The following is a 27,626-nucleotide window of genomic DNA, read 5'->3' on the forward strand; positions in this document are numbered from 1 at the left end:
CAATTTGATGTTATTTTAATGAACAATTATTTTGTTGCTTTTCTTTAAAAAACAAGGACATTAAGTGACCACAAACTTTTGGAACGGTAGTGTACATATAGCTATATCAGGAGTCTATGGGTTTCCATACTCAGCTTTGGTGGGAGTAACACCTCCAGACTCAGGTCACAAGCTGGAAGCCTGGGTCTGCTGTGGTAGCTGTGTGTGGTGAGCTGTGTTTGGGGGCCCCAGCTCACAGTCTTTGGGCCCCTCTTCCACTCCCCGTGCGTACAGCAGCACCAGCGTGACGGTGGCGAAGGTGGCAGCATTGACGGGAAACGCCCTGAGCAGGGTGGAGGTAAGACCTCGCGTGAACACTCTGAGCCCCTCCCTCCTCACGCTCTGCCGCACGCAGTCAGCGATGCTGGTGTACTGGTAGACCCCACCCACCCCGTCCGCCTGGAGGCGGGACTTAATCACGTCCACTGGATAGGTGGAGAGCCAAGAGGCAATCCCGGACATCCCACCGGCGAATAGCAGTTTGGGGATCATGTAGGGGTCGTCAGGTTCGCAGCCAATGGAGCGAGTCAGGACGTCATAGGCCAGGAAGTAGACTCCGAAACCAGGGGTTTCTCGGATCAGCGTGGTAACCATGCCACGGTTCACCCCCGACAGCCCCTCCCGCTTGTAGATACGGGCCAGACAGTCCAGGGAGTTCTTATACAGCTTCCTCTTGGACTTCTTCTCCCCAGTGCCTTAGTAACACAGTATAATTATAAATACTAGTGATGGGTACCAATATGGAAAATTTGACTCTAGGAGAAACATGAAATAGGTTGCCATACATGTTTTGAAACGTTTTAATAGTTAGTGCCATTGGTGAACCCTTTAAAAACTGATGCTATAGACGGGTGGGTTGACAACGTCACCAAAATTATGCGTGCGCATCACAGAGGCAAAAGGCAGTGTGTTGTTATGATTCTGAATGGTCAGATCTCTAGCAGCAATGACAAGAAGCAGCCATGTGGAGAATCGTAGGTGGCTTGTTTCAGCAAGTTGTATGTTGTTCTTGATACCATGTCTTGTTTTTAGGTGTTTTGACTTGTCACGTCAATGCTAATATGGCAAAAAATTTGCTAGCTAGCTAACCAACAACTGTAACTATGTATTACAGAAAAAATGTGTGTGTTATAGTTTACAATATGGTCAACATGTTGTCAATAATCCTTTGATACTAAGGCAACCCACTTTGTTTTTCCCCAAAGTTGAGTACGCATTGGCTTTGTTGCTAAACAACCCATCCGTCTATGGTACACACGCTTTCCAACAGTGTAGGGGCAGTGCACCGAGTACATTATGCTAGCTAGCTCAGATAAGCTAAAATGACAAACATTTGACAACTATCTAGAAACATTTGCTAACTAGAACAAAAACATCTGCACAAACAACTACACAGAATGTGCTTCTTAGAAATTATTGTTTGCTAAGGAGGTAGCTAAGTGGCTAGCTTGAAAAGGCAGAGTACAATCCACAAATTGTTTAACTTGCTGGCTAGTTAGCTAAGTTGCTTCACCACCAAATACTGGGGAAACCAATGAATGTGTATGTATGAAACATGGAACACTTTTGCCCAGTAAAGTATTCATGCAAGTGTTGACAACAGTTTTTGTTATCTTAAAGTAACAAATATCTCATCAAATCATGATATGGCACTCTCCTAAGGCAGTGTTGCATGCTTGCAACAACGGTATGGTTATCACAACATACTTCACTCAAATCAATATCATATCGAATTATCAACATTGGTCCCCGAGGATGTCAAAAAAATGTCTAATACTTGTTCATGACTTTCTTTATAACATATAGTAACTTCAGTTGAAATATGTGTGTGCATCTATTACATGCACGGTGGTCAGATGACCTGGTTTATACCTCACCATGACACACATGTAAAGAAAAGCACAATTTTATAATTCATACCGTTTTAAGCAGTTGGAGAGAATAGTAGTTGTCGCCACTCTTTTCCTAGTATTAAAATGGTGCTATCAAGACAACTGGGAAAGCAGAAAAAAAACGGAGGTCAAATTATGATGTTGACCTCCAGGTCGGAGCTCTAGAAAGATGCCAGAGTTTCCAGCTTGGAATTCCGATTTGGATGAGCGTTCAAAACTATTTTTCCCAGTCAGAGGTCTTTTTCTTCCTGAGTTGCAGGTTGTCTTGAATGCACTGAAGTCTAAGATGTTTGAGTTTCCAGCTGTTTTGAACGAGACAAAAGCCCATTATTTTGATAATCCCTACCTTGCATCTGCATGCGTGTCTTGGCCAGCTCCATGGGGCAGCAGATGACACACTGGATGGTTCCGGCTGCAGCCCCGGCCAGGAACTGGTTCATAGGGGTGTCTTGGCCCAGGTAACGCATAGCGTTTCCCTGCACTCCAAACACTATGGCGTTGATGAACGTTAGGCCCATCATGGGGGAGCCGATGCCTTTGTACAGCCCAAACATCTGGGGTGGTGGGTGAAGGAGGGAGAGATGGGTCAGGTAAAGAGAGGGAGAAATTAAAAACATTTTATATTTCAGGCTATGGACTCATGTAGAGCATGAAAAGAGCGAGACACATAATTATTTTATTTATTTCACCTTTATTTAACCAGGTAGGCTAGTTGAGAACAAGTTCTCATTTGCAACTGCGACCTGGCCAAGATAAAGCATAGCAAATCGACACATACAACAACACAGAGTTACACATGGAATAAACAAAACATACAGTAGAAAAAAAGAAAACAAAAAGTCTATATACAGTGAGTGCAAATGAGGTAAGATAAGGGAGTTAAGGCAATAAATAGGCCATGGTGGCAAAGTAATTACAATATAGCAATTAAACACTGGAATGGTAGATGTGCAGAAGATGAATGTCCAAGTAGAGACACTGGGGTGCAAAGGAGTAAGATAAATAAATTAATACAGTATGGGGATGAGGTAGATAGATGGGCTATCTGTGAGCTGCTCTGACAGCTGGCACTTAAAGCTAGTGAGGGAGATATGAGTCTCCAGCTTCAGTGATTTTTGCAGTTCGTTCCAGTCATTGGCAGCAGAGAACTGGAAGGAAAAGCGACCAAAGGAGAAATTGGATTTGGGGGTGACCAGTGAGATATACCTGCTGGAGCGCGTGCTACGAGTTGGTGCTGATATGGTGACCCATGAGCTGAGATAAGGCGGGGTTTTACCTAGCAGAGACTTGTAGATACTCGTCGCCAAACCCACTGGCTACAGGTTATGAAGCAAGGGCCAACCAACGAGAGCGTACAGGTCACAGTGGTGGCTAGTGTATGGGGCTTTGGTGACAAAATGGATGGCACTGTGATAGACTGCATCCAATTTGTTGAGTAGAGTGTTGGAGGCTATGTTATAGATGACATCGCCGAAGTTGAGGATCGGTAGGATGGTCAGTTTTACGAGGGTACGTTTGGCAGCATGAGTGAAGGACGCTTTGTTGTGATATAGGAAGCCGATTCTAGATTTAATTTTGGATTGGAGATGCTTAATGTGAGTCTGGAAGGAGAGTTTACAGTCTAACCAGACACCAAGGTATTTGTAGTTGTCCACGTATTCTAAGTCAGAGCCGTCCAGAGTAGTGATGCTGGACGGGCGGGCAGGTGCGGGCAGTGATCGATTGAATAACATGCATTTAGTTTTACTTGCATTTAAGAGCAGTTGGAGGCCACGGAAGGAGAGTTGTATGGCATTGAAGCTCGTCTGGAGGTTAGTTAACACAGTGTCCAAAGAGGGGCCAGAAGTATACAGAATGGTGTCGTCTGCATAGAGGTGGATCAGAGAATCACCAGCAGCAAGAGCGACATCATTGATGTATACAGAGAAGAGAGTCGGCCCGAGAACTGAACCCTGTGGCACCCCCATAGAGACTGCCAGAGGTCCGGACAACAGGCCCTCTGATTTGACACAGTGAACTCTATCAGAGAAGTAGTTTGTAAACCAGGCGAGGCAATCATTTGAGAAAACAAGGCTGTCAAGTCTGCCAATAAGAATGCGGTGATTGACAGAGTCAAAAGCCTTGGCCAGGTCGATGAATAAGGCTGCACAGTAATGTGCATCGTTCTGTCAGCGGAACCCCTAGCCAACAGCCAATGGGATCGCATGGCGCGAAATACAAAAACCTCAAATCCAATAATTTCAATTTTTCAAACATACGACTATTTTACACCATTTGAAAGATAAACCTCTCCTGAATCCAACCACGTTGTCCGATTTCAAAAAGGCTTTACAGCGAAAGCAAAACATTAGATTATGTTAGGAGAGTACATAGACCAAAATAACCACACAGCCATTTTCTAAGCAAGCATATATGTGAATAAAACCCAAAACACAGCTAAATGAAGCACTAACCTTTGTCATCTGATGAAGATCATCACTCTTATGACATTATGTTATACAATACATGTATGTTTTGTTCAATCAAGTTCATATTTATATAAAAAACCAGCTTTTTACATTAGCATGTGATGTTCAGAACTAGCATACCCACCGCAAACTTCCGGTGAATTTACTAAATTACTCACGATAAACGTTGACAAAAAACATAAGAATTATTTTAAGAATTATAGATACAGAACTCCTTTATGCAATCGCAGTGTCAGATTTTAAAATAGCTTTTTGGAGAAAGCACATTTTTCAATATTCTGAGTACATAGCTAGCCATCACGGCGAGCTATTCAGACACCCGCCAAGTTCAGGGCAACCTAAACTCAGTATTAGAAATATTGTATTACCTTTGCTGATCTTCGTCAGAATGCACTCCCAGGACTGCTACTTCCACAACAAATGTTGTTTTTGTCTCCAAATAATCCATATTTATGTCCAAATACCTCCGTTTTGTTCGTGCGTTCAGGTCACTATCCAAATGGTAATGCGCGAGCGCTACTTGAGACACAAAAAGATCAAATGTTCCATTAACATACTTAGAAGCATGTCAAACGCTGTTTAAAATAAATTTTTATGGTATTTTTAACGTAAAATTGCGATAATATTGCAACCGGACAATAGTGTATTCATTTAAGGAGGAAAAGAAAAAACAGCGTGCTCGCGGGAACGTGCATATCCAATCTCTTTGTCCTCAGTCAGACCACTCAGTAACTGAGTTCCTATACTCTGCCCAGAGACAGGAGAAGGCTCAAGCCACTTTCTGAAGGCTTTAGACAGCCAATGGAAGCCTTAGAAAGTGCAACGTAACCCCACAGATACTGTAGTTTCGGAAGGGACTAGAAAGAAGAATTACATATCTCAGATCCTACACTTCCTGGTTTCTGTTATACTCACAGACACCATTCAAACAGTTTTAGAAACTTCAGAGTGTTTTCTATCCAAATCTACTAATAATATGCATATTCTTATTTCCGGGCAAGAGTAGTAACCAGTTTAAATCGGGTACGTTTTTTCTTCCGGCCGTGAAAATACTGCCCCCTATCCATATCAGGTTAACTTGGCTTTTGAAGACCTTAGAAAGACAGGGTAGGATAGATATAGGTCTGTAGCAGTTTGGGTCTAGAGTGTCACCCCCTTTGAAGAGGGGGATGACCGCAGCAGCTTTCCAATCTTTGGGAATCTCAGACGATACAAAAGAGAGGTTGAACAGGCTAGTATTAGGGGTTGCAACAATTTCGGCAGATAATTTTGGAAAGAGAGGGTCCAGATTGTCTAGCCCTGCTGATTTGTAGGGGTGCAGATTTTGCAGCTCTTTCAGAACATCAGCTATCTGGATTTGGGTGAAGGAGACATGGTGGGGGCTTTGGCGGGTTGCTGTGGAGGGTGCCGGGCAGTTGACCGGGGTAGGGGTAGCCAGGTGGAAAGCATGGCCAGCCGTAGAGAAATGCTTATTGAAATTCTCAATTATAGTGGATTTATCGGTGGTAACAGTGTTTCCTAGCCTCAGAGCAGTGAGCAGCTGGGAGGAGGTGCTCTTATTCACCATGGACTTTACAGTGTCCCTGAACTTTTTTGAGTTTGTACTACAGGATGCAAATTTCTGTTTGAAAAAGCTAGCCTTAGCTTTCCTAACTGCCTGTGTATATTTGTTCCTAACTTCACTGAAAAGTTGCTTATCACGGGGGCTATTCGATGCTAATGCAGAACGCCACAGGATGTTTTTGTGCTGGTCAAGGGCAGACGGATCTGGAGTGAACCAAGGACTATATCTATTCCTAGTTCTACATTTTTTGAATGGGGCATGCTTATTTAAGATGGTGAGGAAGGCACTTTTAAAGAATAACCAGGCATCATCTACTGACTGGATGAGGTCAATGTCATTCCAGGATACCCCGGCCAGGTCAATTAGAAAGGCCTGCTCGCAGAAGTGTTTTAGGGAGCGTTTGACAGTGATGAGGGGTGGTCGTTTGGTCGCAGACCCATTACAGATGCAGACAGTGATCGCTGAGATCTGAATTGAAAACAGCAGAGGTGTATATGGAGGGTGAGTTAGTTAGGATGATATCTATGAGGGTGCCCGTGTTTACGGATTTGGGGTTGTACTTGGTAGGTTCATTGATAATTTGTGTGAGATTGAGGGCATCAAGCTTAGATTGTAGGTTGGCCGAGGTGTTAAGCATGTCCCAGTTTAGGTCACCTAGTAGCACGAGCTCAGAAGATAGATGGGGGGCAATCAATTGACATATGGTGTCGAAGGCACAGCTGGGGGCAGAGGGTGGTCTATAGAAAGCGGCAACAGTGAGAGACTTGTTTCTGGAAAGGTGAATTTTTGGAAGTAGAAGCTCAAATTGTTTGGGTACAGACTTGGATAGTAATACAGAACTTTGCAGGCCATCTTTGCAGTAGATTGCAACACCGCCCCCTTGGCAGTTCTATCTTGATGGAAAATGTTATAGTTAGGGATGGAGATTTCAGGGTTTTTGGTGGTTTTCCTAAGCCAGGATTCAGATACGGCTAAGACATCCGGGTTGGCAGAGTGTGCTAAAGCAGTGAGTAAAACAAACTTAGGGAGTAGGCTTCTAATGTTAACATGCATGAAACCAAGGCTTTTACGGTTACAGAAGTAAAAAAATGAGAGCACCTGGGGAGTGGGAGCGGAGCTAGGCACTGCAGGACCTGGATTAACCTCTACATCACCAGAGGAACAGAGAAGAAGTTGGATAAGGGTACGGCTAAAGGCTATACGAACTGGCCGTCTAGCACGTTCGGAACAGAGAGTAAAAGGAGCAGGTTTCTGGGCACGATAGCATAGATTCAAGGCATAGTGTACAGACAAAGGTAAGGTAGGATGTGAGTACATTGGAGGTAAACCTAGGCATTGAGTAATGATGAGAGATATAGTCTCACGTTTAAACCAGGTGATGTCATCACATATGTAGGAGGTGGAACAACATGGTTGGTTAAGGCATTCTAACTCAACACGTTGAGGAATTCATTTATAAACTTGTTAAAACCCTTATAAAAAGTTTCAACTGAACACAAACCAAAATACGTATTCCCAATGCCCATATTTACTACAGGGCGCTACGCTTACCTTTTTTTTTTACAAGGAGCATGTGTGGAAAACGTAGGCGCATTTTAGGAGCACAATGAAAAATATTTGGGGTAATAAGGGTAGAATGCTTCATTTTTCAAGGGACACTAGCGCTCTTAAATAAAATGTGCTCTTGAATACAAATTCCAGGTCGCACAGCTAAATATTTTGGCACATTTGCGAGTAAAATGGTCGCACTGTAGAGCTCTGTGCTACTGCCTCTCCCACCCCCATCAGCTCTGTGAGTATTCTATCAGGCCCATAACAATCAGTCACAAGACAAGACAGGTGAGGTCGTCTGAAACAGACAGGTCCAGGATCAGCGCTTAGGACAAACTGACCTCATTAATAACTCAAGCAGAGCAGACTTCAATGTGGTTGTGTTGATGGGAGAGTGGTCAAAGTCTCAAACAAATCTGAAGCCTATTGGACTATAATATACCAAACATGACAACTTAACATGAGCTCATCGCCTGTTTAAAGTTAAATTGGAGACACAGCTTCCACTTAATGATAAAGATTTAGGTAGGACTTACCGACTCCTGCCGTACGATGGACTGGAAACAGTGGTAGGTCCCGCGGTAGAGAGGCTTGTCCACATTCTGAACCTGGAGTCTCACCTGCGACACACACACAGGTCAAGGTCAAAGAGAACCTGGACGGCCAATCAGCATCCCCCCTGAACAAACCAATACTTCCTGACAACAGTATCACAACATAGGAACCAAAATGAGGGAATACAGAATAGCTTACCAATACACACAATTATACACTACATGACCAAAAGTATGTGAACACCTGCTCGTCGAACATCTCATTCCAAAATCATGGGCATTAATATTGCGTTGGTCCCCCCTTTGCTGCTATAACAGCCTCCACTCTTCTGGCAAGGCTTTCCACTATATGTTGGAAGATTGCTGCGGGGACTTGCTTCCATTCAGCCACAAGAGCATTAGTGAGGTCGGGCACTGATGTTGGGCGACTAGGCCTGGCTTGCAGTTGGCGTTCCAATTCATCCCAAAGGTATTCGATGGTGTTGAAGTCACTGCTCTGTGCAGGCCAGTCAAGTTCTTACACACCGATCTCGACAAACCATTTCTGTATGGACCTCGCTTTGTGCACAGGGGGCATTGTCATGCTGAACCAGGAAAGGGTCTTCCCCAAACTGTTGTCACAGTTGGAAGCACAGAATCGTCTAGAATGTAATTGTATGCTGTAGCATTAAGATTTCCTTCATGGGACTAAGGGGCCTAGCCCGAACCATGAAAAACAGCCCCAGACCATTATTCCTCATCCACCAAACTTTACAGTTGGCACTATGCATTTGGGCAGGTAGCGTTCTCCTGCCATCCACCAAACCAAGATTCGTCCATCAGACTGCCAGATGGTGAAGTGTGATTCATCACTCCAGAGAACGTTTCTCCACTGCTCCAGAGTCCAATGGTGGCAAGCTTTACACCACTCCAGCCAAAACTTGGCATTGCGCATGGTGATCTTAGGCTTGTGTGCAGCTGCTCGGCCATGGAAACCCATTTCATGAAGTTCCCAAGGAACAGTTCTTGTGCTGATGTTGCTTCCAGAGACATTTAGGAACTCAGTAGTGAGTGTTGCAACTGAGGACAGACCATTTTTATATGCTACGCGCTTCAGCGGTCCCGTTCTGTGAGATTATGTGGCCTACCACTTCGTGGCTGAGCCGTTGTAGACGTTTCCACTTCACAATAACAGTAGTTACAGTTGCCCGGGGAAGCTCTAGCAGGGCAGAAATTTGACTAACTGATTTGTTGGAAATGTGGCATCCTATGACAGTGCCAAGATGAAAGTCACTGAGCTCTTAGTAAGGCCATTCTACTGTCAATGTTTGTCTATGGAGATTGCATGGCTGTGTGCTCAATTTTATACACCTGTCAGCAATGGGTGTGGCTGAAATAGCCAAATCCACAAATGTGAAGTGGTGTCCCCATACTTTTGTATATATAGTGTATGTACTGCCATGAAGTGTATAAACATGATTTTTCTGACAACTTGGTAAACTCAGACATCAAAATGTTGATAGGGGATGGGGACGAGTCCTATTCTTGTTGTGGTTCAACAAAAATAAGACAGTCAAAGTGACAGAGAGAGAGAGACGGGTGGATGGATTGACCTTTGCTGTACTTACTACAGTGTACTGTTGTGTAGAAGTATCTACTAACACAGTAAGACCTTTTCTGTGAAACGAAGAAAGTCCTTGTTACATTAACAAGGAAATCTTCCACAATCATTAGACCTACGCAAGCAGGATGTGTATGAAATCAGCAGCCTACATACATACAAACAAAACAGCATCTGTTATAGTGTGGAGAATACGGTAATCAATTTCCCCTTACTATACTGTATTGCTGTTTTTTATGGTTGTTTGAGACAAGCAGCAACTATTGAACTTAGTGACTGCAAGCTTTATTTTCATATAATGGAAAGAAACAGCCCAAAACGAGAACAACCAGACTCACCTTTACCGTGTCAAAAGGGTGTCCTACTAAGACTCCGGCAGCACCTGAAGAGAAGAATGAGAGAGTAGTCAGACAGGATAGACTACGCTATACTTAACCGAGAGCAGATTGTTAAAAAATAATTACAAGTAAAAATGACTGTAGCCTATGTGATACACAGATAGTTTGAGAAGTTGTATTCCGGTAGAAAAAAAAAAAGTTATTTATAGCAACCAAAACATTGTTTCTGTAAACTAAATAAATAGCCATGTCCGCTATCCAGATCTCAACAACAGAAATCGTAAACATAAGCCTTTTAATGTTGGCTCTCATCCCACATAGAGGACATCACATCAGCCTGCCAAAATATAAACTGTGATTCATCTCAGAAAGGAAATGGAAACCCTGTAACCATCAACAACAACCTGTAGCCGAACTGTAGACCGACAGCAGACCTGGCTTCAAATACTATTTTAAAATCTTTGAAATAGTTGAAGCATTTGCTCCAGCCTGCCTTGCGTGCCAGATGGACAGGGTTTACAGTTGAGACTATTCCATTAGTCCATTAGTCAGGCTGGCTCAATCAAGCACCGGCAAAGTATTTAAAATGATTTCAAATAGTATTTGAATCGAGGTATGACAGACCGCTGACTCATATATGGCAAGGCCACTGGGGAGAGACTGAGTCTCCTTCAGGAATAGCTTTGTCCAAGCAACTGCTCTGGAAGGTACTGTACATAACATGTGTACAAGCCCTCTCCTCCACTCCCCATGGCTCTGAATACGGAGTGAAACCTTAGCCCTGGGCCCTGACAGCAACTGTCCTGCTATAGGCCTTGATTATAGGCCTACATAGTTTGGCGGACTATACTCCAAACTGGCATCAAACGTTCCAAAACAAACAACATAATAAAAGGTTGGAATGTGTAGTGCACCAACAGAATGCTACAACCTAAACAGAGTTTGCAGAACTCTGTGGCTGTAGGCCATATCTCTGTCTTTGGTCTGTCTGTGCCTCTCTGGGACTGGCTAGAAGAGCAAGGCTAATCCTTACTAAGCACCTGCTGTGCCACAGCCAGCCAATCAGAGCCGGCCTCCTTTTGTAAGCCAGGAAAAGAACAGCAGTAGGCATGTGCATGGGTCAGTGCGATCCGGGATCCTTGGGATGTCCCTACCCTAAATCCTTACCTTAACAGAGAAATTGACACGATTACTTGTGTCCTTGGCAACCGGCAGGCAAAGGGCCATTTTGGTCATATTTTACAATACCTTAGGTAGCTACTGCAGAAAAAACTACCAGCAAACTAACAGTAGCCTGGGTAATTTGTAAGTTGAGTTATTTCAAATTCTTTCACTTTTTGTATCTATACCGAACAAAAATATATAAAAACGTGAAAATGTCAACGTTTTTATATATGTACAAGTTACAGTTTATATAAGGAAATCGTAAAATAAAATAAATTCATTAGGTCATAATCTATGGATTTTACATGACTGGGCAGGGATGCAGCCATGCGGGGCCCTGGAAATGCATAGGCCCACCCACTGGGGAGCCAGGCCCACCCAATCAGAATGAGTTTTTCCCCACAAAAGAGCTTTATAACAGACAGAAATGCTCCTCAGTTTCATCAGCTGTTTGGGTGGCTGGTCTCAGATGATCCCGCAGGTGAGGAAGCCGGATGTGGAGGTCCTGGGCTGGCGTGGTTACATGTGGTCTGCGGTTGTGAGGCCGGTTGGACGTTCTGCCAAATTCTCTAAAACAACGTTGGAGGCGGCTTATGGTAGAGATATTAACATTAAATTATCTGGCAACAGCTCTGGTGGACATTCCTGCAGTCAGCATGCCAATTGCACACTCCCTCAAAACTTGAGACACCTGTGGCATTGTGTTGTGTGACAAAACTGCACATTTTAGAGTGGCTTTTTATTGTCCCCAGCACAAAGTGCACCTGTGTAATGATCATGATGTTTAATCAGCTTCTTGATATGCCACACCTGGATGGATTATCTTGGCAAAGGAGAAACATGCTCACCAATAGGGATGTAAACAAAGTTTTGCACAACATTTCAGAGAAATAGGTTTTGGTGCGTATGGAACATTTCTGGGATCTTTTATTTCAGCTAATGGAACATGGGACCAACACTTTACATGTTGCATTTATATTTATATTATGCAAAGGAATCTGCCTGGTACAAAGTAACTACATTCCCATATAATACTAAAGTTGCCTTCTGAGTTGAGTCGGGCTTTTCACGCCATTCCACTAACGTTGAGCATGTGGATCCCTCCCCTATGGGTTTACATGTACACCAGACCCTTCCATAGCAGACCAGTGACAGCAGGAGGGAGAGTGTGATTGGTCTGTGAAGGGGTATGTGTAGATGCATATCCTTTTTACAGTAGAGCCATCTTAGGTTATCTGTTTCAGTCTGCAAATATAAAAAATGTATGTACTCACTACTGTAAGTCGCTCTGGATAAGACCGTCTGCTAAATTACCAATGACCAGTGTCAAATGTAGATGTAATGGTACAGGACATAGGACTACATGCTTTCCATTCTTCACAGGGTGTACAGAGGACATTAAGGAGGCTTGTGGGTGGCTGGAAAACACCTGTGGGAGGATTTCTAGACCATGTCCAAGTGAGAAAGAAGGAAGTCATTTCATCTTTCTCCTCTGATAGCCAAGTCATTGAATATTGACAAATAACTTTGTATGCCTGTTATTTGATGTATAAATCATTGATTGATGGAGCAGTAACTGAAACCACAGGATGTATCACTTATCGTAAATAATCTCACCAGAAGTAGACCTTTAACTTTCAACAACATAAACGTAGTCTTCCTGGAGAGAAGGCCATCCGTCTACTTTATGAACCAACCACCTATAAACAAATCTAATCAAGAAGAATAGCACCAAGGTAACATTGGAGACTACTGGCATCAGATTCCTAAATACGGTCTAACCCTGAAATGTTGACGGTGGTTACCCATATCCCCTGGTATCCAGCTTTTATGACACATAGGGACTACTTTTTTCTGACACCAGATAGCAGACTCAATATGGCTTGCACCGACCTGACTTACCAAATAGGCATATATCTACATTACAACAATGTCATGCCTACCAATTATTCAGACTGTAGGCTACAGTATCTTATGGTGTCAAATTGAGTTTGTTATTCCTGGTATATGATGTTACAATCATAGCCACAGGAAGATGTTTGGGTATGGGGGATGCTGTGATTTGTACTACAGTGCACTACCTTAATAAAAAATATATAATAATGATATAAAAAATGTATTAATATTTAATTTTACATTTTCAGGGGGTTCAGCACCTCTACTTCCCGCGGCTATGGTTACAATCACACAGAGTCAGTTACTGGTTTTAATGCATTGTCTGAATAGTTCCAGACAGCTACAATATGTCACATGTTTTTCCATTTATATAGATATAATTTGGACAATTAACCTTGCGTGCCTTGTCGACCCACTTGCGCCAAGTACAAAAATGCGGTTTAAAATCACGGAATGGGATTGCGTCATCACACACTATCGATTTAACTACCTACAGTAGTTAGCCGGGTGATCATGTGAACAAGGCTAGAGTTGAACAATCTCAATGACATACATTGTGTCAATTTGTGTGAGCTATGTAAGAATGAATTTCTCAAATTGGTTTAAAGACAATTATCTGTGTGTGTGGTGTAATGTAGGTAGCCTATGACGATGGATGGGTGCGCTTGCCTTCCCTGATTGGCTTAGTGCAGCCAGTAGCTAGCTAAAGCTGCTTCGTGGGTTGGTGCGTTTCATATCAGACTTACCTCCAATGCAGCCAGCGAGAAAGTCCATCACCACTCTTCAGTACAAATTTGCGATTAAGTGTAAAATATCGGTTAATGAATACGTTTTGATGCCGATTCGTTTGCCACTTACACAGTTTGATGAAACACAGCTGCGCTAGTTGGCAACCGTCTTCGTCTCCTAGCTAGGCTAATGTGCTATCAACTTGCTAGCTAATATATCCTTGTTGCGGTCGTTAGAATCACTGAGGTATGAATAGAGTAACTACACGACCTCCATGAACTGTCCAAGCTAACTGATTTTACGATCCCCTCTCTGTAGTAACCTCGACACCGTGGCTGTCTGACCAACGTTTTGACAGATGACATTGGAGGTGTTTACTACCTGCTTCGGGTAAACATCGTATCCAATCACATTACAGTGCCGAAGGCACCACCCCTCTTTTCAATCGTAGCCCCCAACGTTTATTGGTTGAGTATGAAAAGAATCGCACTTTCAAGGTTGCGTCAGCAATACGGTGTGACGTTTTTGGTCATTGATGAAAACACCCCACAAACGACTCTCGTTTGAAACATTATGGAAAATAGATGTTTCTACGCATAAGAAAACGGGCTGAAATCATCTGGCGGCTGAAAGTTGCGATTACCATATCATACATATGCCAAACCTAGACAAAATATAAACTATTCCATATGTTATGGCTTAACTACCTACATTCAAGGTCACATGTGGACGAGCATACGATGGAATAGCTACCACCTTTCAAACTTCTCGTTTTAACCTTATCAATGAAATTATGTATTTCAGAACAGTTCTCACACTAGTTTTAGACACAATACGCCTTTATGCCTCTTTCTAAGAGAAAAATATGAATTGTTTCTCAACGTGGCATTAATTCAATGAGTATCTTGAGATATTTAGCGTTAAACAATTAATGGTTTTGTGCTAGAATAATAGCTTAGAGGGCATTTGTAAGGATAGTTCGTTTTTTATGTTGCATATGTTGTTATAGTCCTATTACATTTGTGATTATTTTTTCAAAAGCTTTGATAAAGCCATTCTGTCTGTTTCAGTGTGTCTTTGACACTTCATATACTGTCATTGCTTAGACATGATGACTGTTTTGAAGCGCACGAATCTATCAATGGCAACTTCGGCATTATTCGGCTACACTCGGCTCCTCTGTTTCGTAACACTCAACCGAACATACACGTGGTATTTTGGTATGAAGGACGCAAAAGCTTCACGTAACTGGCTCGAATAGTCCTTCTATAACAGGGAAAACAGTTTACACAACGACAACCAGAGGAAGCATGAGAAACATGCAGTGATATCGTTTTCACACAAGTTATCTTATGTTTGAAGAATGCATATTGCCGATTTCGCGGCAGGATCCATTGGAGGTACGTAACCTATTGCGATCTCGAGGCTGTATAGCGTTATTTAAAAACAACGTAGCCTAATATTAATGTTGGTAGTCCGAACACTGAATAACAAGCTCATGGAAAATATAATTCATAGAAATGTGTGCGTAGTCAATAATATTTGGAGGTTCATTCGTTATAGAAGTTTGTGACCCCACTCCTTTTGGGGGCTTTTGAGGTTATACCGTAGCAGCCTAGGCCTCTGCGTATATATATATATATATATATAAAATAGTCTATATAATTGTACAGGAGAATGTTGCCTGGAAACCCGACTTAGAATTGCATTGAAATCTCTGTCGGCAGGAATCTGCATTTGAATCAGGAAAGTTTCCTTTCACGACCTCTAACCTAGAATGTTGAATAAAATTATATTTGAAGGTACTTTACCTTTTGTCCATGTTCATGCTGTTGGTTCTTTTGGCGGTAGGAATGTGAGACAATATGTACACAGAGAAGTATAATTACATACACTTTTCAAAGCACTGGTAGTGCCTTGAGATTTCTATGACCTGAAGCATGCGCACAATATGAAAATACAAGTATACAATGAGATGCATGCATACTTGCAGGCTCGTGCGCGTGATTACGTGGTTCTGTGTATGCTTCAGGTGCTAGAAATCTGAACACACTACCAGCGCTTTGAAAAGTTGATGTAATTATACTTTCCTGTGCATATATTGTCTTACATTCCTACCGTAAAAAGAACGAACTGCATAGACAACCAGTAAAGTGGTTAAAATATAGTAAAGTGCGTTAAAATATAATTGTATCCAACATTCTGGCTTGTAGAGGTCTTGAGAGGAAGCTTGCCTGATTCAAACCCAGTTTTTTTGCCCTACATTGAATTCACTACAGTTCAATTCAGGAATGTCCAGAAGGCCTCAAAACCCAAATCCTAATCCTTTTCTAAACATAGTAACATCTTTGGCAGTCTATCCTCCTTGATTAACCAGGCCACCTCATGCACCTACTTACTGTATGTTACTTTGTGTCAAATATGTTTTTTTTTTTTACAGTATTACAAAGTATCAATTTAATGTTGTGTGGCAGTCAAAATTCTTATGCCATCATAATGTTAGGATGTTGTAAACAAGGACCAGCATGGCAGACTGATATGTGCTCTCATACATGTATCTAGTCGTCTTAGCAGCTCCTTCATTTACATTTGGTGATAGAAATGTGGTCATGTTACCACAGTAACACCTGGAGTTTGCTTAATTAAGATGGTTAGCTAACACAGATGTCATCATTCACCAATCAAGCTAGCTATAATAACATTGTAATAACAATGTCACATAGGCTGCTGTGTGTGTGGTCTTTATCATTTCCATTCCTCTGTCTAAACACAGGGGCATGTGGTGTTGCTGTGGGCTATCCTCTTGATACTGTAAAGGTAAGTGTTTTGATGTTAATGTGTTTTATTGAAGTGGAGACAACCATACCAGTCAAAAGTTTGGACACACCTACTCATTCAAGGGTTTTTCTTTATTTTTACTATTTTCTACATTGTAGAATAATAGTGAAGACATCAAAACTATGAAATTACACATATGGAATCATATAATAACCAAAATGTGTTAAACAAATCAAAATACATTTTACATTCCTCAAAGTAGCCACCCTTTGCCTTGATGACAGCTTTGCACACTCTTGGCATTCTCTCAACCAGCTTCCTGAAGAATGATTTCCCAACATTCTTGAAAGAGTTCCCACATATGCTGAGCACTTGTTGGCTGCTTTTCCTTCAGTCAGACCAAAGGACAGATTTCCACCGGTCTAATGTCCATTGCTCGTGTTTCTTGGCCCAAGCAAGTCTCTTCTTTATATTGGTGTCTTTTAGTAGTGGTTTCTCAGCAGCAATTGGACCACGAAGGCCTGATTCACGCAGTCTCCTCTGAACAGTTGATGTTGAGATGTGTCCGTGAAGCATTTATTTGGGCTGCAATCTGAGGTGCAGTTAACTCTACTGCAGAGGATAAGTTCATTAGAGGTAACTCTGGGTCTTCTTTTCCTGTGGCTCATGAGAGCCAGTTTCATCATAGCACTTGATGGTTTTTGCGACTGCTCTTGAAGAAACTTTAAAAGTTCTTGAAATGTTCTATATTGACTGACCTTCATGTCTTAAAGTAATGATGGGCTGTCATTTCTCTTTGCTTATTTCAGTTGTTCTTGCCATAATATGGACTTGATCTTTTTACCAAATTGGGGTGTTTTCTGTAATTGAAATGTTAATTGTTAATTGAAATGCATTCCAGGTGACTACCTCATGAAACTGGTTGAGAGAATGCCAAGAGTGTGCAAAGCTGCCATCAAGGCAAAGGGAAGAATCTCAAATATAAAATATATTTTGATTTGTTAAACACTTTTTTGGTTACTACGTGATTCCATATGTGTTATTTCATAGTTTTGATGTCTTCACTATTATTCTACAATGTAGAAAATAGAAAAATAAAGAAAAACCCTGGAATGAGTAGGTGTGTCCAAACTTTTGACTGACACTGTACATACCTAAAGATGCTGCCATGAGCCTTATTCTGGTGATGACATAACTCCTGCTAGGCTGAACTCTTCCTGACGTTGACAGGTGAGGATACAAACTCAGAAGCAGTTCACTGGAATTTGGCATTGCTTCATAACAACGTTATCTAAAGAAGGGGTGAGTGTCTATCTTTTCCGTCATAAAGCAGACGGTTCATCAATCACCTTAAACTATTGTCTAAACTGAGAAGCACACTGACCCACCCTCCTCTCTCTCCTGTACCTCCAGATCCATGGCTTCTTCAAGGGGATGTCCCTGCCTGTTACCACGGTTTCCATGACTTCCTCTGTGGTGTTTGGGATGTACAGGAACTGCCGTCAGTGTCTCAGTCAGCTGAGGGGAGGACCAGGAACCCCAAACACCAAACCAGAAATCTTCCTCTCCGGCCTGGCCGGGGGTGTGGCTACAGTGAGGAGTTTTATTTCTGAGGATATTTATTCTGTTGTTGTTGTTTTCCAGAATGAACTTTCACAGGATTTGTGATTGTATTTACTTTCTAAGGGAGGACAATGTCATATTATCCAAACTTGAACCTTATTGTTCACCCTGCTACCATCTAGAAGGCAGAGACAGTACAGGTGCATCAAAGCTGGGACCAAGAGACAACTTCTATCTCTAGGCCAACAGACTGTTAAATTGTCACTAGCCAGCCTCCACCCATTACCCTGCCTTGAACTTAGTCACTTTTACTAGCCAGCACCTTAGAGACTACTGCCCTATTTTTATTTTTTAAGAACAAATTCTTATTTTGAATGACAGCCTAGGAACAGTGGGTTAACTGCCTTGTTCGGGGGCAGAACAACAGATTTGTATCTTGTCAGCTCAGGGATTCAAACTTGCGACCTTTCGGTTACTAGCCCAACGCTCTAACCACTAGGCTACACTGCCGCCCCTATGTACATAGTAATTGAACACTGGTCACTTTAATAATGTTTACATACTGTTCTATCCACTTCAAATGTGTATAGTGCATTCTAGTCAAGGCTCATCCAATGTAGCTACTGCTGTACACACCTTTTCTATTCATATACTGTCCATACTGTCTATACACACACACCATCATATACATATATATTTATATTCTGGACTCTGACATTGCTCGTTCTGATATTTCTTAATTTCTTGAGGGAATTGTGTGTAATGTTTTGTACTGTTAGGTATTACTGCACTGTTGGAGCTAGAAACATTTTGTTGCACCTGCGATAACATCTGCAAAATATATGTACTCGACCAATAACATTTTATTTGATTTATTGACGAGTAACTGCCAACCTGTATGTGAATTCACTAACTGTCCCGTTTCCTTATTCTGGTCTCTCAGGTGACAGTGATGTCACCAGGCGACATAGTGAAAGTCAGGCTGCAGTGTCAGACAGAGTCCTTGCGAGCCAGAAAAGGGGCCAACTTGCCCAAACCCAAGTACCGCGGCCCCGTCCACTGTCTCCTGACCATCGTCAGAGAGGAGGGGGTACTGGGGCTCTACAGGGGAGCTCTGCCTCTCATGCTGAGAGACGGACCGTCCTACGCCACCTACTTCCTGACTTACAGCACACTCTGTGAGTGGTTCACCCCGACTGGAAAAAAGGGACCAGGTGGGTGAGATTCTATTGGTCCATAGCTTACCTTTTGACCCTCTAGCTGGTTTTCTATTGGTCCAAAGCGTGGGCTTCAGTCCTCAACAGGATACAACGTTGGCCTCTTATGAATGTGTTCTACTCTACAAATGGTTGAAGTAATTATTGTTGTAGTTCATAGATAGAGCATTTAACCCTAATCCCTATCTCTTGCGATTCTCAGAGTGGACAGGGGTGATGCTGGCTGGCGGGGTGGCTGGTATGACCGGCTGGACAGTGGGTACGCCCATGGACGTGATTAAGGCCCGCCTCCAGATGGACGGAGCCAGGGATATCAAGAGATACAAGGGCTTTGTCCACTGCATCACAGAGACAGTCAGGGTGGAGGGGTCAGGGGTGTTCTTTAGGAGCTTGGGTATCAACTGTCTACGTGCCTTCCCTGTCAACATGGTGGTGTTCGCTACCTATGAACTCCTGGTCGGCTTCCTCAGAACACAGCCTGATACTATAGAACCCCCCAAACTAGAGTTTGAGTAGACACTGGTAGTGCTGAGCGATTAACTGAAATGTTGGTTATTTTTTGTTTTTAAAACAACAAATTGACCAATTAGTTCAATTATTTTAATTCCATTTCATTGGTTTTTTTCTGTTAGCTCAATGCGCACATCGCACAGTTTCTCTAGAGATAAATCAGATCCCGCCTGAACTATGCAATGTACAGTAGTAGGGAGTTGAAATTTCCAATAGTTTAGAGCATAAAACGTGGTAATTAACTAGAATGACCAAAATCCATTGCGCAGATGACATCAAATAAAACAAATGTAATATACACAACAACTGAAATAATTGATTAAAGTAATGTGAATAAATGATGGTTAATAAGTGATAAGCAGGAAGTCACTACCATCATGGGACTTTTATTAATTGCTTTATTCTGTGTTACAGTATTCAATCCACATAATGCATAGTGCATTTAATGTTTAAAAAAATAATCAAAATTGAAAACTGTAATTATTTTGTAATAATCTAACGGAAAGCGAACCGACCTCAAAAAGCATAAATCGCTCGGCACTAGACACTGGACTTGAGAAACTAATGTACTTCTCTCTCTTGATTGTACTCTACTCTCCTCTCTCTTGATTGCATTCTCTCACACTCTAGTTTCATCTGTCTGACCGTCTGTCTGACTGTGTTTTTCTGTCTGTCTGACCTGTCTGTGTCTGTCTGTGTTTTTCTGTCTGTCTGACCTGTCTGTGTCTGTCTGTGCTTGTCTGTCTGATTTTGAACCATTTCATTGTCTGTATGTCTGTCTGTCTGACTTTGAACCATTTCATTGTGTCTGTCTGTCTGTCTGTCTGTCTGATTTTTAACCATTTCATTGTCTGTCTGTCTGTCTGTCTGTCTGTCTGTCTGTCTGTCTGTCTGTCTGATTTTCAACCATTTCATTGTCTGTCTGTCTGTCTGTCTGTCTGTCTGTCTGTCTGTCTGTCTGTCTGTCTGTCTGTCTGTCTGTCTGTCTGTTTCTCTCTCTCTCTCTCTCTCTCTCTCTCTCTCTCTCTCTCTCTCGGGTCAGTAGAGGGGTTAGATCAGTGATCACCAACCGGTCAATCGTGATCGGTCAGTCGTGATTGATCTCCAAGGCATCTCTAGTCGATCTCCAAATATTTCTGTAAAAAACCCAACTCTAAAGCATTGCGTTCCTATTTTTTTTTTATTCCTCTTGTGCAGTTGGCGGTAGGTGCACCCGATTCAGCTGCCCTGCGTGCCAGGTAGCCGAAGTGTTCAGATTTTGAACCGTTTCATGTGTCTGAAGGGAGAAACTCTGCCTTCCCCACGGGCCCGGAGAGCAAATCAAGTGCGCTATAGGCCTAACACTGACCAATCGGATGGCTCAGATGGCCGTGTCTGCAGTAACGTAGCAGGAACAAAAGGAAGCTACAGCAAAGTTGTGGGATGTAAAAACGTTTAAAACCATGAATAGATAGAGATTGTTTACAGCAAAGAGATGCTGTTTTTATGAGCGAGTTTATGTTTAAGTTCTTACTCAGCACATACAGTTGAAGTCGGAAGTTTACATACACTTAGTTTGGAGTCATTAAAACTCATTTTTCAACCACTCCACACATTTCTTGTTAACAAACTATAGTTTTGGCAAGTCGGTTAGGATATCTACTTTGTGCATGACACAAGTAATTTTTCCAACAATTGTTTACAGACAGATTATTTCCCTTATAATTCACTGTATCACAATTCCAGTGGGTCAGAAGTTTACATACACTAAACTGACTGTGACTTTAAACAGCTTGGAAAATTCCAGAAAATTATGTCATGGCTTTAGAAGCTTCTGATAGGCTAATTGACATCATTTGAGTCAATTGGAGGTATACCTGTGGATGTATTTCAAGGCCTACCTTCAAACTCGGTGCATCTTTGCTTGACATCATGGGAAAATCAAAAGAAATCAGCCAAGACCTCAGAAAAACAAGTGTAGACCTCCACAAGTCTGGTTCATCCTTGGGAGCAATTTCCAAACGCCTGAAGAACCACGTTCATCTGTACAAACAATAGTACGCAAGTATAAACACCATGGGACCACTCAGCCGTCATAGCGCTCAGGAAGGAGATGCGTTCTGTCTCCTAGAGATTAACGTACTTTGGTGTGAAAAGTGCAAATCAATCCCAGAACAACAGCAAAGGACCGTGTGAAGATGCTGGAGGAAACAGGTAGAAAAGTATCTATATCCACAGTAAAAATGAGTCCTATATCGACATAACCTGAAAGGCCGCTCAGCAAGGAAGAAGCCACTGCTACAAAACCGGCATAAAAAAAGCCCGACTACAGTTTGCAACTGCACAAGGGGACAAAGATCGTACTTTTTGGAGAAATGTCCTCTGGTCTGATGAAACAAAAGTATAAACTGTATGGCCATAATGACCATCGTTATGTTTGGAGGAAAAAGGGGGAGGCTTGCAAGCCGAAGAACACCTTCCCAACCGTGATGCACGGGGATGGCAGCATCATGTTGTGGGGGTGCTTTGCTGCAGGAGGGACTGGTGCACTTCACAAAATAGATGGCATCATAGGAAGGAAATAGATGGCATCATGAGGTTGGAAAATTATGTAGATATATTGAAGCAACATCTCAAGACATCAGTCAGGAAGTTAAAGCTTGGTCGCAAATGGGTCTTCCAAATGGACAATGACTCCAAGCATATGTGGGGGTGCTTTGCTGCAGGAGGGACTGGTGCACTTCACAAAATAGATGGCATCATGGGAAGGAAATAGATGGCATCATGAGGCAGGAAAATTATGTAGATATATTGAAGCAACATCTCAAGACATCAGTCAGTAAGTTAAAGCTTGGTCGCAAATGGGTCTTCCAAATGGACAATGACTCCGAGCATACTTCCAAAGTTGTGGAAAAATGGCTTAATGACAACAAAGTCAAGGTATTGGAGTGGGCATCAGAAAGCCCTGACCTCAAACGTATCGAAAATTTGTGGGCAGAACTAAAAAATTGTGTGTGAGCAAGGAGACCTACAAACCTGACTCAGTTACAGCAGCTCTGTCAGGAGGAATGTGCCAAAATTCACCCAAATTATTGTGGGAAGCTTGTGGAAGGCTACCCGAAAGGTTTGACCCAAGTTAATCAATTTAAAGGCAATGCTACCAAATACTTATTCCGTGTAAACTTCTGACCCACTGGGAATGTGATGAAAGAAATAAAAGCTGAAATATATCATTCTCTCTACTATTATTCTGACATTTCACATTCTTAAAATAAAGTGGTGATCCTAACTGTCCTAAGGAAAGGATTTTTACTAGGATGAAATGTTAGGAGTTGTGAAAAACTGAGTTGAAATGTATTTGGCTAAGGTGTATGTATGTACACTTCTGACTTAAACTGTAAATCGTACTTGCACTTGTGCTACAACCAGCACTGCAGCTGCAATGAATGAGTAGGAAAGTGTATCGATAGGCTTATGTTGTTGTTATTAGCAGCTTGGGTCTTTTCAATATCAAGGAATGTTTCACTTTCTCTGGTCATAGTAGTAACAACATGAAGTTCTGTATGAGACAGAAATAATCAAATCAAACTTTATTTGCCACATGCGCCGAATACAACAAGTGTAGACTTTACCGTGAAATGCTTACTTACAAGCCCTTAACCAACAGTGCAGTTCAAGAAGAAGAAAATATTTACAAAGTAGGCTAAAAATAAAAAGTAATAACAAAAAGTAACACAAAAAGAATAACAATAACGAGTGTTATATACATGGGGCACCGGTACCGAGTTAGTGTGCAGGGGTACAGGCTAGTTGAGGTAATCTGTACATGTAGGTGGGGGCGAAGTGACTATGCATAGGTAACAAACAAACAGTGAGTAAAAGCAGTGAACAGGAGGAGGAAGGGAGGTGGGTGGGGGTGTTGTCAATGTAAATTGTCCAGTGGCAATTTTTATGAATTGTTCAGCAGTTTAATGGCTTGGGGGTAGAAGTTGTTGCTGAGCCTTTTGGTCCTAGACTTGGCGCTCCGGTACCGCTTGCCGTGTGGTACCAGAGAAAACAGTCTATAACTTGGGTGACTGGAGTCTCTGACAATTTTATGGGCTTTCCTCTGACACCGCCTATTATATAGGTCCTGGATGGCAGGAAGCTTGGACCCAGTGATGTACTGGGCCGTTTGCACTACACTCTGTAGCGCCTTACGGTCAGATGCTGAGCAGTTGCCATACCAGGCGGTGATGCTACCGGTCAAGATGCTCTCGATGGTGCAGCTGTAGAACCTTTTGAGGATCTGGGGGCCCATGCCAAATCTTTTCAGTCTCCTGAGGGGGAAAAGGTTTTGTCATGCCCTCTTCATGACTGTCTTGATATGTTTGGACCATGATAGTTTCATGGTGACGTGGACACCAAGGAACTTGAAGCTCTCGACCCGCTCCACTACAGCCCCTTCGATGTTAATGGGGGCCTGTTCGGCCCGCCTTTTCCTGTAGTCCACGATCAGCTACAGGTCTTGCTCACATTGAGGGAGAGGTTGTTGTTCTGGCACCACACTACCAGTTCCCTGACCTCCTCCCTATAGGCCGTCTCATCGTTGTCGGTGATCAGGCCTACCACTGTTGTGTCATAAGCAAACTTAATGATGGTGATGGAGTCGTGTTTGGCCACCCAGTCGTGGGTGAACAGGGAATACAGGAGAGGACTAAGTACACACCCCTGAGGGGCCCCAGTGGTAAGGATGAGCGTGGCAGACGTGTTGTTGCCTACTCTTACCACCTGGGGTGGCCCGTCAGGAAGTCCAGGATCCAGTTGCAGAGGGAGGTGTTTAGTCCCAGAGTCCTTAGCTTAGTGATGAGCTTCGTGGGCACTATGGTGTTGAACGCTGAGCTGTAGTCGATGAACAGCATCCTCACATAGGTGTTCCTTTTGTCCAGGTGAGAAGGGCAGTGTGGAGTGCGATTGAGATTGCATCATCTGTGGATCTGTTGGGGCGGTATGCGAATTGGAGTGGGTCTAGGGGGTCCGGATGCTGTTGATGTGAGCCATGACCAGCCTTTCAAAGCACTTCATGGCTACCGAAGTGAGTGCCATGGGGCAATAATCATTTAGGCAGGTTACCTTTGCTTCTTTTGGCACAGAGACTATGGTGGTCTGCTTGACACATGTAGGTATTACAAACTCGGTCAGGAGAGGTTGGAAATGTCAGTGAAGACACTTTACAGTTGGTCCGCGCATGCTTTAAGTACACGTCCTGGTAATCCGTCTGGCCAGTTTAAAGGTTTTGTTCCTATCAGCTACCGAGAGAGTTATCACACAGTGGTCCAGAACAGCTGGTGCTCTCGTGCATGCTTCAGTGTTGCTTGCCTCGAAGCGAGCATAAAAGGCATTTAGCTCATCTGGTAGGCTCGCGTCACTGGGCAGTTCGCGTCTGGGTTTCCCTTTGTAGTCCGTAATAGTTTTCAAGCCCTGCCACAGCCGACGAGTGTGATTAAATTTTTAACATTGTATTGACGCTTTGCTTGTTTGATGGTTTGTCTGAGGGCATAGCGGGATTTCTTATAAGCGTCCGGATTAGTCTCCCGCTCCTAGAAAGCGACAGCTCTAGCCTTTAGCTCGATGTGGATGTTGCCTGTAATCCATGGCTTCTGGTTGGGATATGTACGTACAGTCGCTGTGGGCACGACGTCATCGATTCACTTATTGATGAAGCCGATGACTGAGGTGGTGTATTCCTCAATGCCATTGGATGAATCCAGGAACATATTCCAGTCTGTGCTAGCAAAAACGTCCTGTAGTGTAGCATCTGCATCATCTGACCACTTCCGTATTGAGCGAGTCACTGGTACTTCCTGCTTTAGTTTTTGCTTGTAAGCAGGAATCAGGAGGATAGAATTGTCGTCAGATTCGCCAAATGGAGGGCGGGGGAGAGCTTTGTATGCATCTCTGTGTGTGGAGTAATGGTGGTCTAGGATTTTTTTTTTCCTGGTTGCACATGTAACATGCTGGTAAAAAATTTGGTAAAACTGATTTAACTTTGCCTGCATTAAAGTCCCTGGCCACCAGGAGCGCTGCTTCTGGGTGAGCATTTTCTTCTTTCCTTATGGCCTTATAGAGATTGTTGAGAGCTTTCTTAGTGGCAGCTTCACTTTGTGGCGGTAAATAGACAGCTACGAATAATATAGATGAGAACTCTCTTGGTAGATAGTGTGGTCTACAGCTTATCATAAGGTACTCTACCTCAGGCGAGCAATACCTTGAGACTTCTTTAATATTAGGCATCGCGCAGCAGCTGTTATTGACAAAAAGACACACACACCCACCCCTCATCTAACCAGAGGTAGATGGTGACTCAGAGGTAGATGGTGACTCTGTTCTGCATGGAAAATCCTGCCAGCTCTATATTGTCCGTTTCTTTGTTCAGCCACGTCTCGGTGGAATATAAAATGTTACAGTTTTAATGTCCCGTTGGTAGGAAAGTCTTAATAGTAGGTCATCAATTTTATTTTCTAACAATTGCACGTTAGCAAGGAGAATGGAAGGCATTGGGAGTTTACTCGTTCGCCTCTGGCTTCTCAGAAGGATCCCCAATCTGGTTCCCCTTTTCCGGCGTCTTTTCTTCACGTAAAAGGCGTGGATCTGGGCCTGTTCCAGTGAAAGCAGGATATCCTTCTCATTGGACTCGTTAAAGGAAAAAGTTTCTTCTAGTCCGTGGTGAGTTATCGCTTTTCTGATGTCCAGAAGTTATTTTCAGTCATAAGAGACGGTAGCAGCAACATTATGTACACAATAAGTAAAAAAATAAGTTACGCCAAAAAAATTACAAAATTGCACAATTGGTTGGGAGAATGTAAAACGTCAGCCATGTTCTTCGGTGCTATCTTTATGTTTAAATAATGCAGTGCGACTCGAGTTTCGCCATCAGCTGGAAGACGGTGTCCCTTTTTGGTCAGTGTCAACAGAGGAAAAAGGAGAGCGGAGTGACTTTGAGAGGCAGACCGTCAGTCTGCTGCTCTCTCCCTCCACTAAGACTGACCATCAGATGCAGGCACCATCAGCCCAGTAAAATAAATAAAATAAAAATGATTTAAATGTATGCTCACTCAGCTGTAAATGTATGCTCACAAGCAATACAACAATTGATCTATAACCGGTGTGATCACATAGCCTACCTCAAATTTGGAAATATGAAATATATTTTAATGGTCCAAACAAAAATGCATTGGCGTGGCAATTAAAGTAAAGCCAATATGCAGTGATAATGTATTGGACCTATAGCCTACTGCACAAACCTCATTGCTACAGTACTGTTTTCAATATCTTAATGTTGCATAGGATTACGTTTTTTTCAGTCATGTAAAACAAATCTGAGCGGTACATCTCGGCTTGTATTTTGACTCAGGAAGTGATCTTGACCCAGGAAAGGTTAGTGACCACTTTGTTAGATGATTTGCACATGCTTTTCTGGGCTAAGGACTCAAAGGGTGTACCCCCTCAGGCCTCAGTGTCTACTGACTTTCATTCTTGCCCCTTAATCTGGGCAGCCAGGTGTGTTGGACACTTACACAATAAGGCCTGAGGAGGTGTGGTATATGGCCAATATACTATGGCTAAGGGTTGCTCTTAAGCATTATGCAACGCAGAGTGTCTGGACACAGTCCTTAGCCGTGGTATATTGGTCATAAATCACAAGACCCCGAGGTGCCTTATTGCTATTATAAACTGGTTTCCAACGTAATTAGAGCAGTTAAAATAAATGTTTTGTCTTACTTGTGGAATACAGTGTGATATAC

The 27,626-nt window shown here is 42.7% G+C and overlaps 2 protein-coding genes across 3 annotated transcripts; one reads left to right on the forward strand and one right to left on the reverse strand.

The window, feature by feature from the left end:
• Window positions 1–35: 35 nt before the first annotated feature.
• Window positions 36–14,210, reverse strand: slc25a29 (solute carrier family 25 member 29). Of its 2 annotated transcripts, XM_029723049.1 has the most exons (5): window positions 13,813–14,210; window positions 10,007–10,050; window positions 8,051–8,134; window positions 2,278–2,485; window positions 36–734 (listed from the first exon to the last, which is right to left on the reverse strand). In XM_029723049.1, the coding sequence occupies exons 1-5, from the start codon at window positions 13,838–13,840 to the stop codon at window positions 166–168; spliced, it is 933 nt and encodes a 310-aa protein (XP_029578909.1). In that variant the 5' UTR covers window positions 13,841–14,210; the 3' UTR covers window positions 36–165. The 2 variants fall into 2 exon arrangements, with proteins under 2 accessions (XP_029578909.1, XP_029579001.1); XM_029723141.1 differs by lacking the exons at window positions 10,007–10,050; window positions 13,813–14,210 and adding an exon at window positions 9,676–9,736.
• An 823-nt stretch (window positions 14,211–15,033) lies between these two features.
• Window positions 15,034–20,175, forward strand: slc25a47a (solute carrier family 25 member 47a). Its single transcript, XM_029723351.1, has 6 exons — window positions 15,034–15,195; window positions 16,569–16,612; window positions 17,804–17,875; window positions 17,987–18,166; window positions 19,080–19,350; window positions 19,556–20,175. Exons 1-6 carry the CDS (start codon window positions 15,159–15,161, stop codon window positions 19,867–19,869), a joined length of 918 nt encoding a protein of 305 aa, XP_029579211.1. The 5' UTR covers window positions 15,034–15,158; the 3' UTR covers window positions 19,870–20,175.
• Window positions 20,176–27,626: the final 7,451 nt, after the last annotated feature.

This window comes from Salmo trutta, chromosome 1 (assembly GCF_901001165.1).
Source record: "Salmo trutta chromosome 1, fSalTru1.1, whole genome shotgun sequence".
Classification (NCBI taxonomy): domain Eukaryota; kingdom Metazoa; phylum Chordata; class Actinopteri; order Salmoniformes; family Salmonidae; genus Salmo; species Salmo trutta.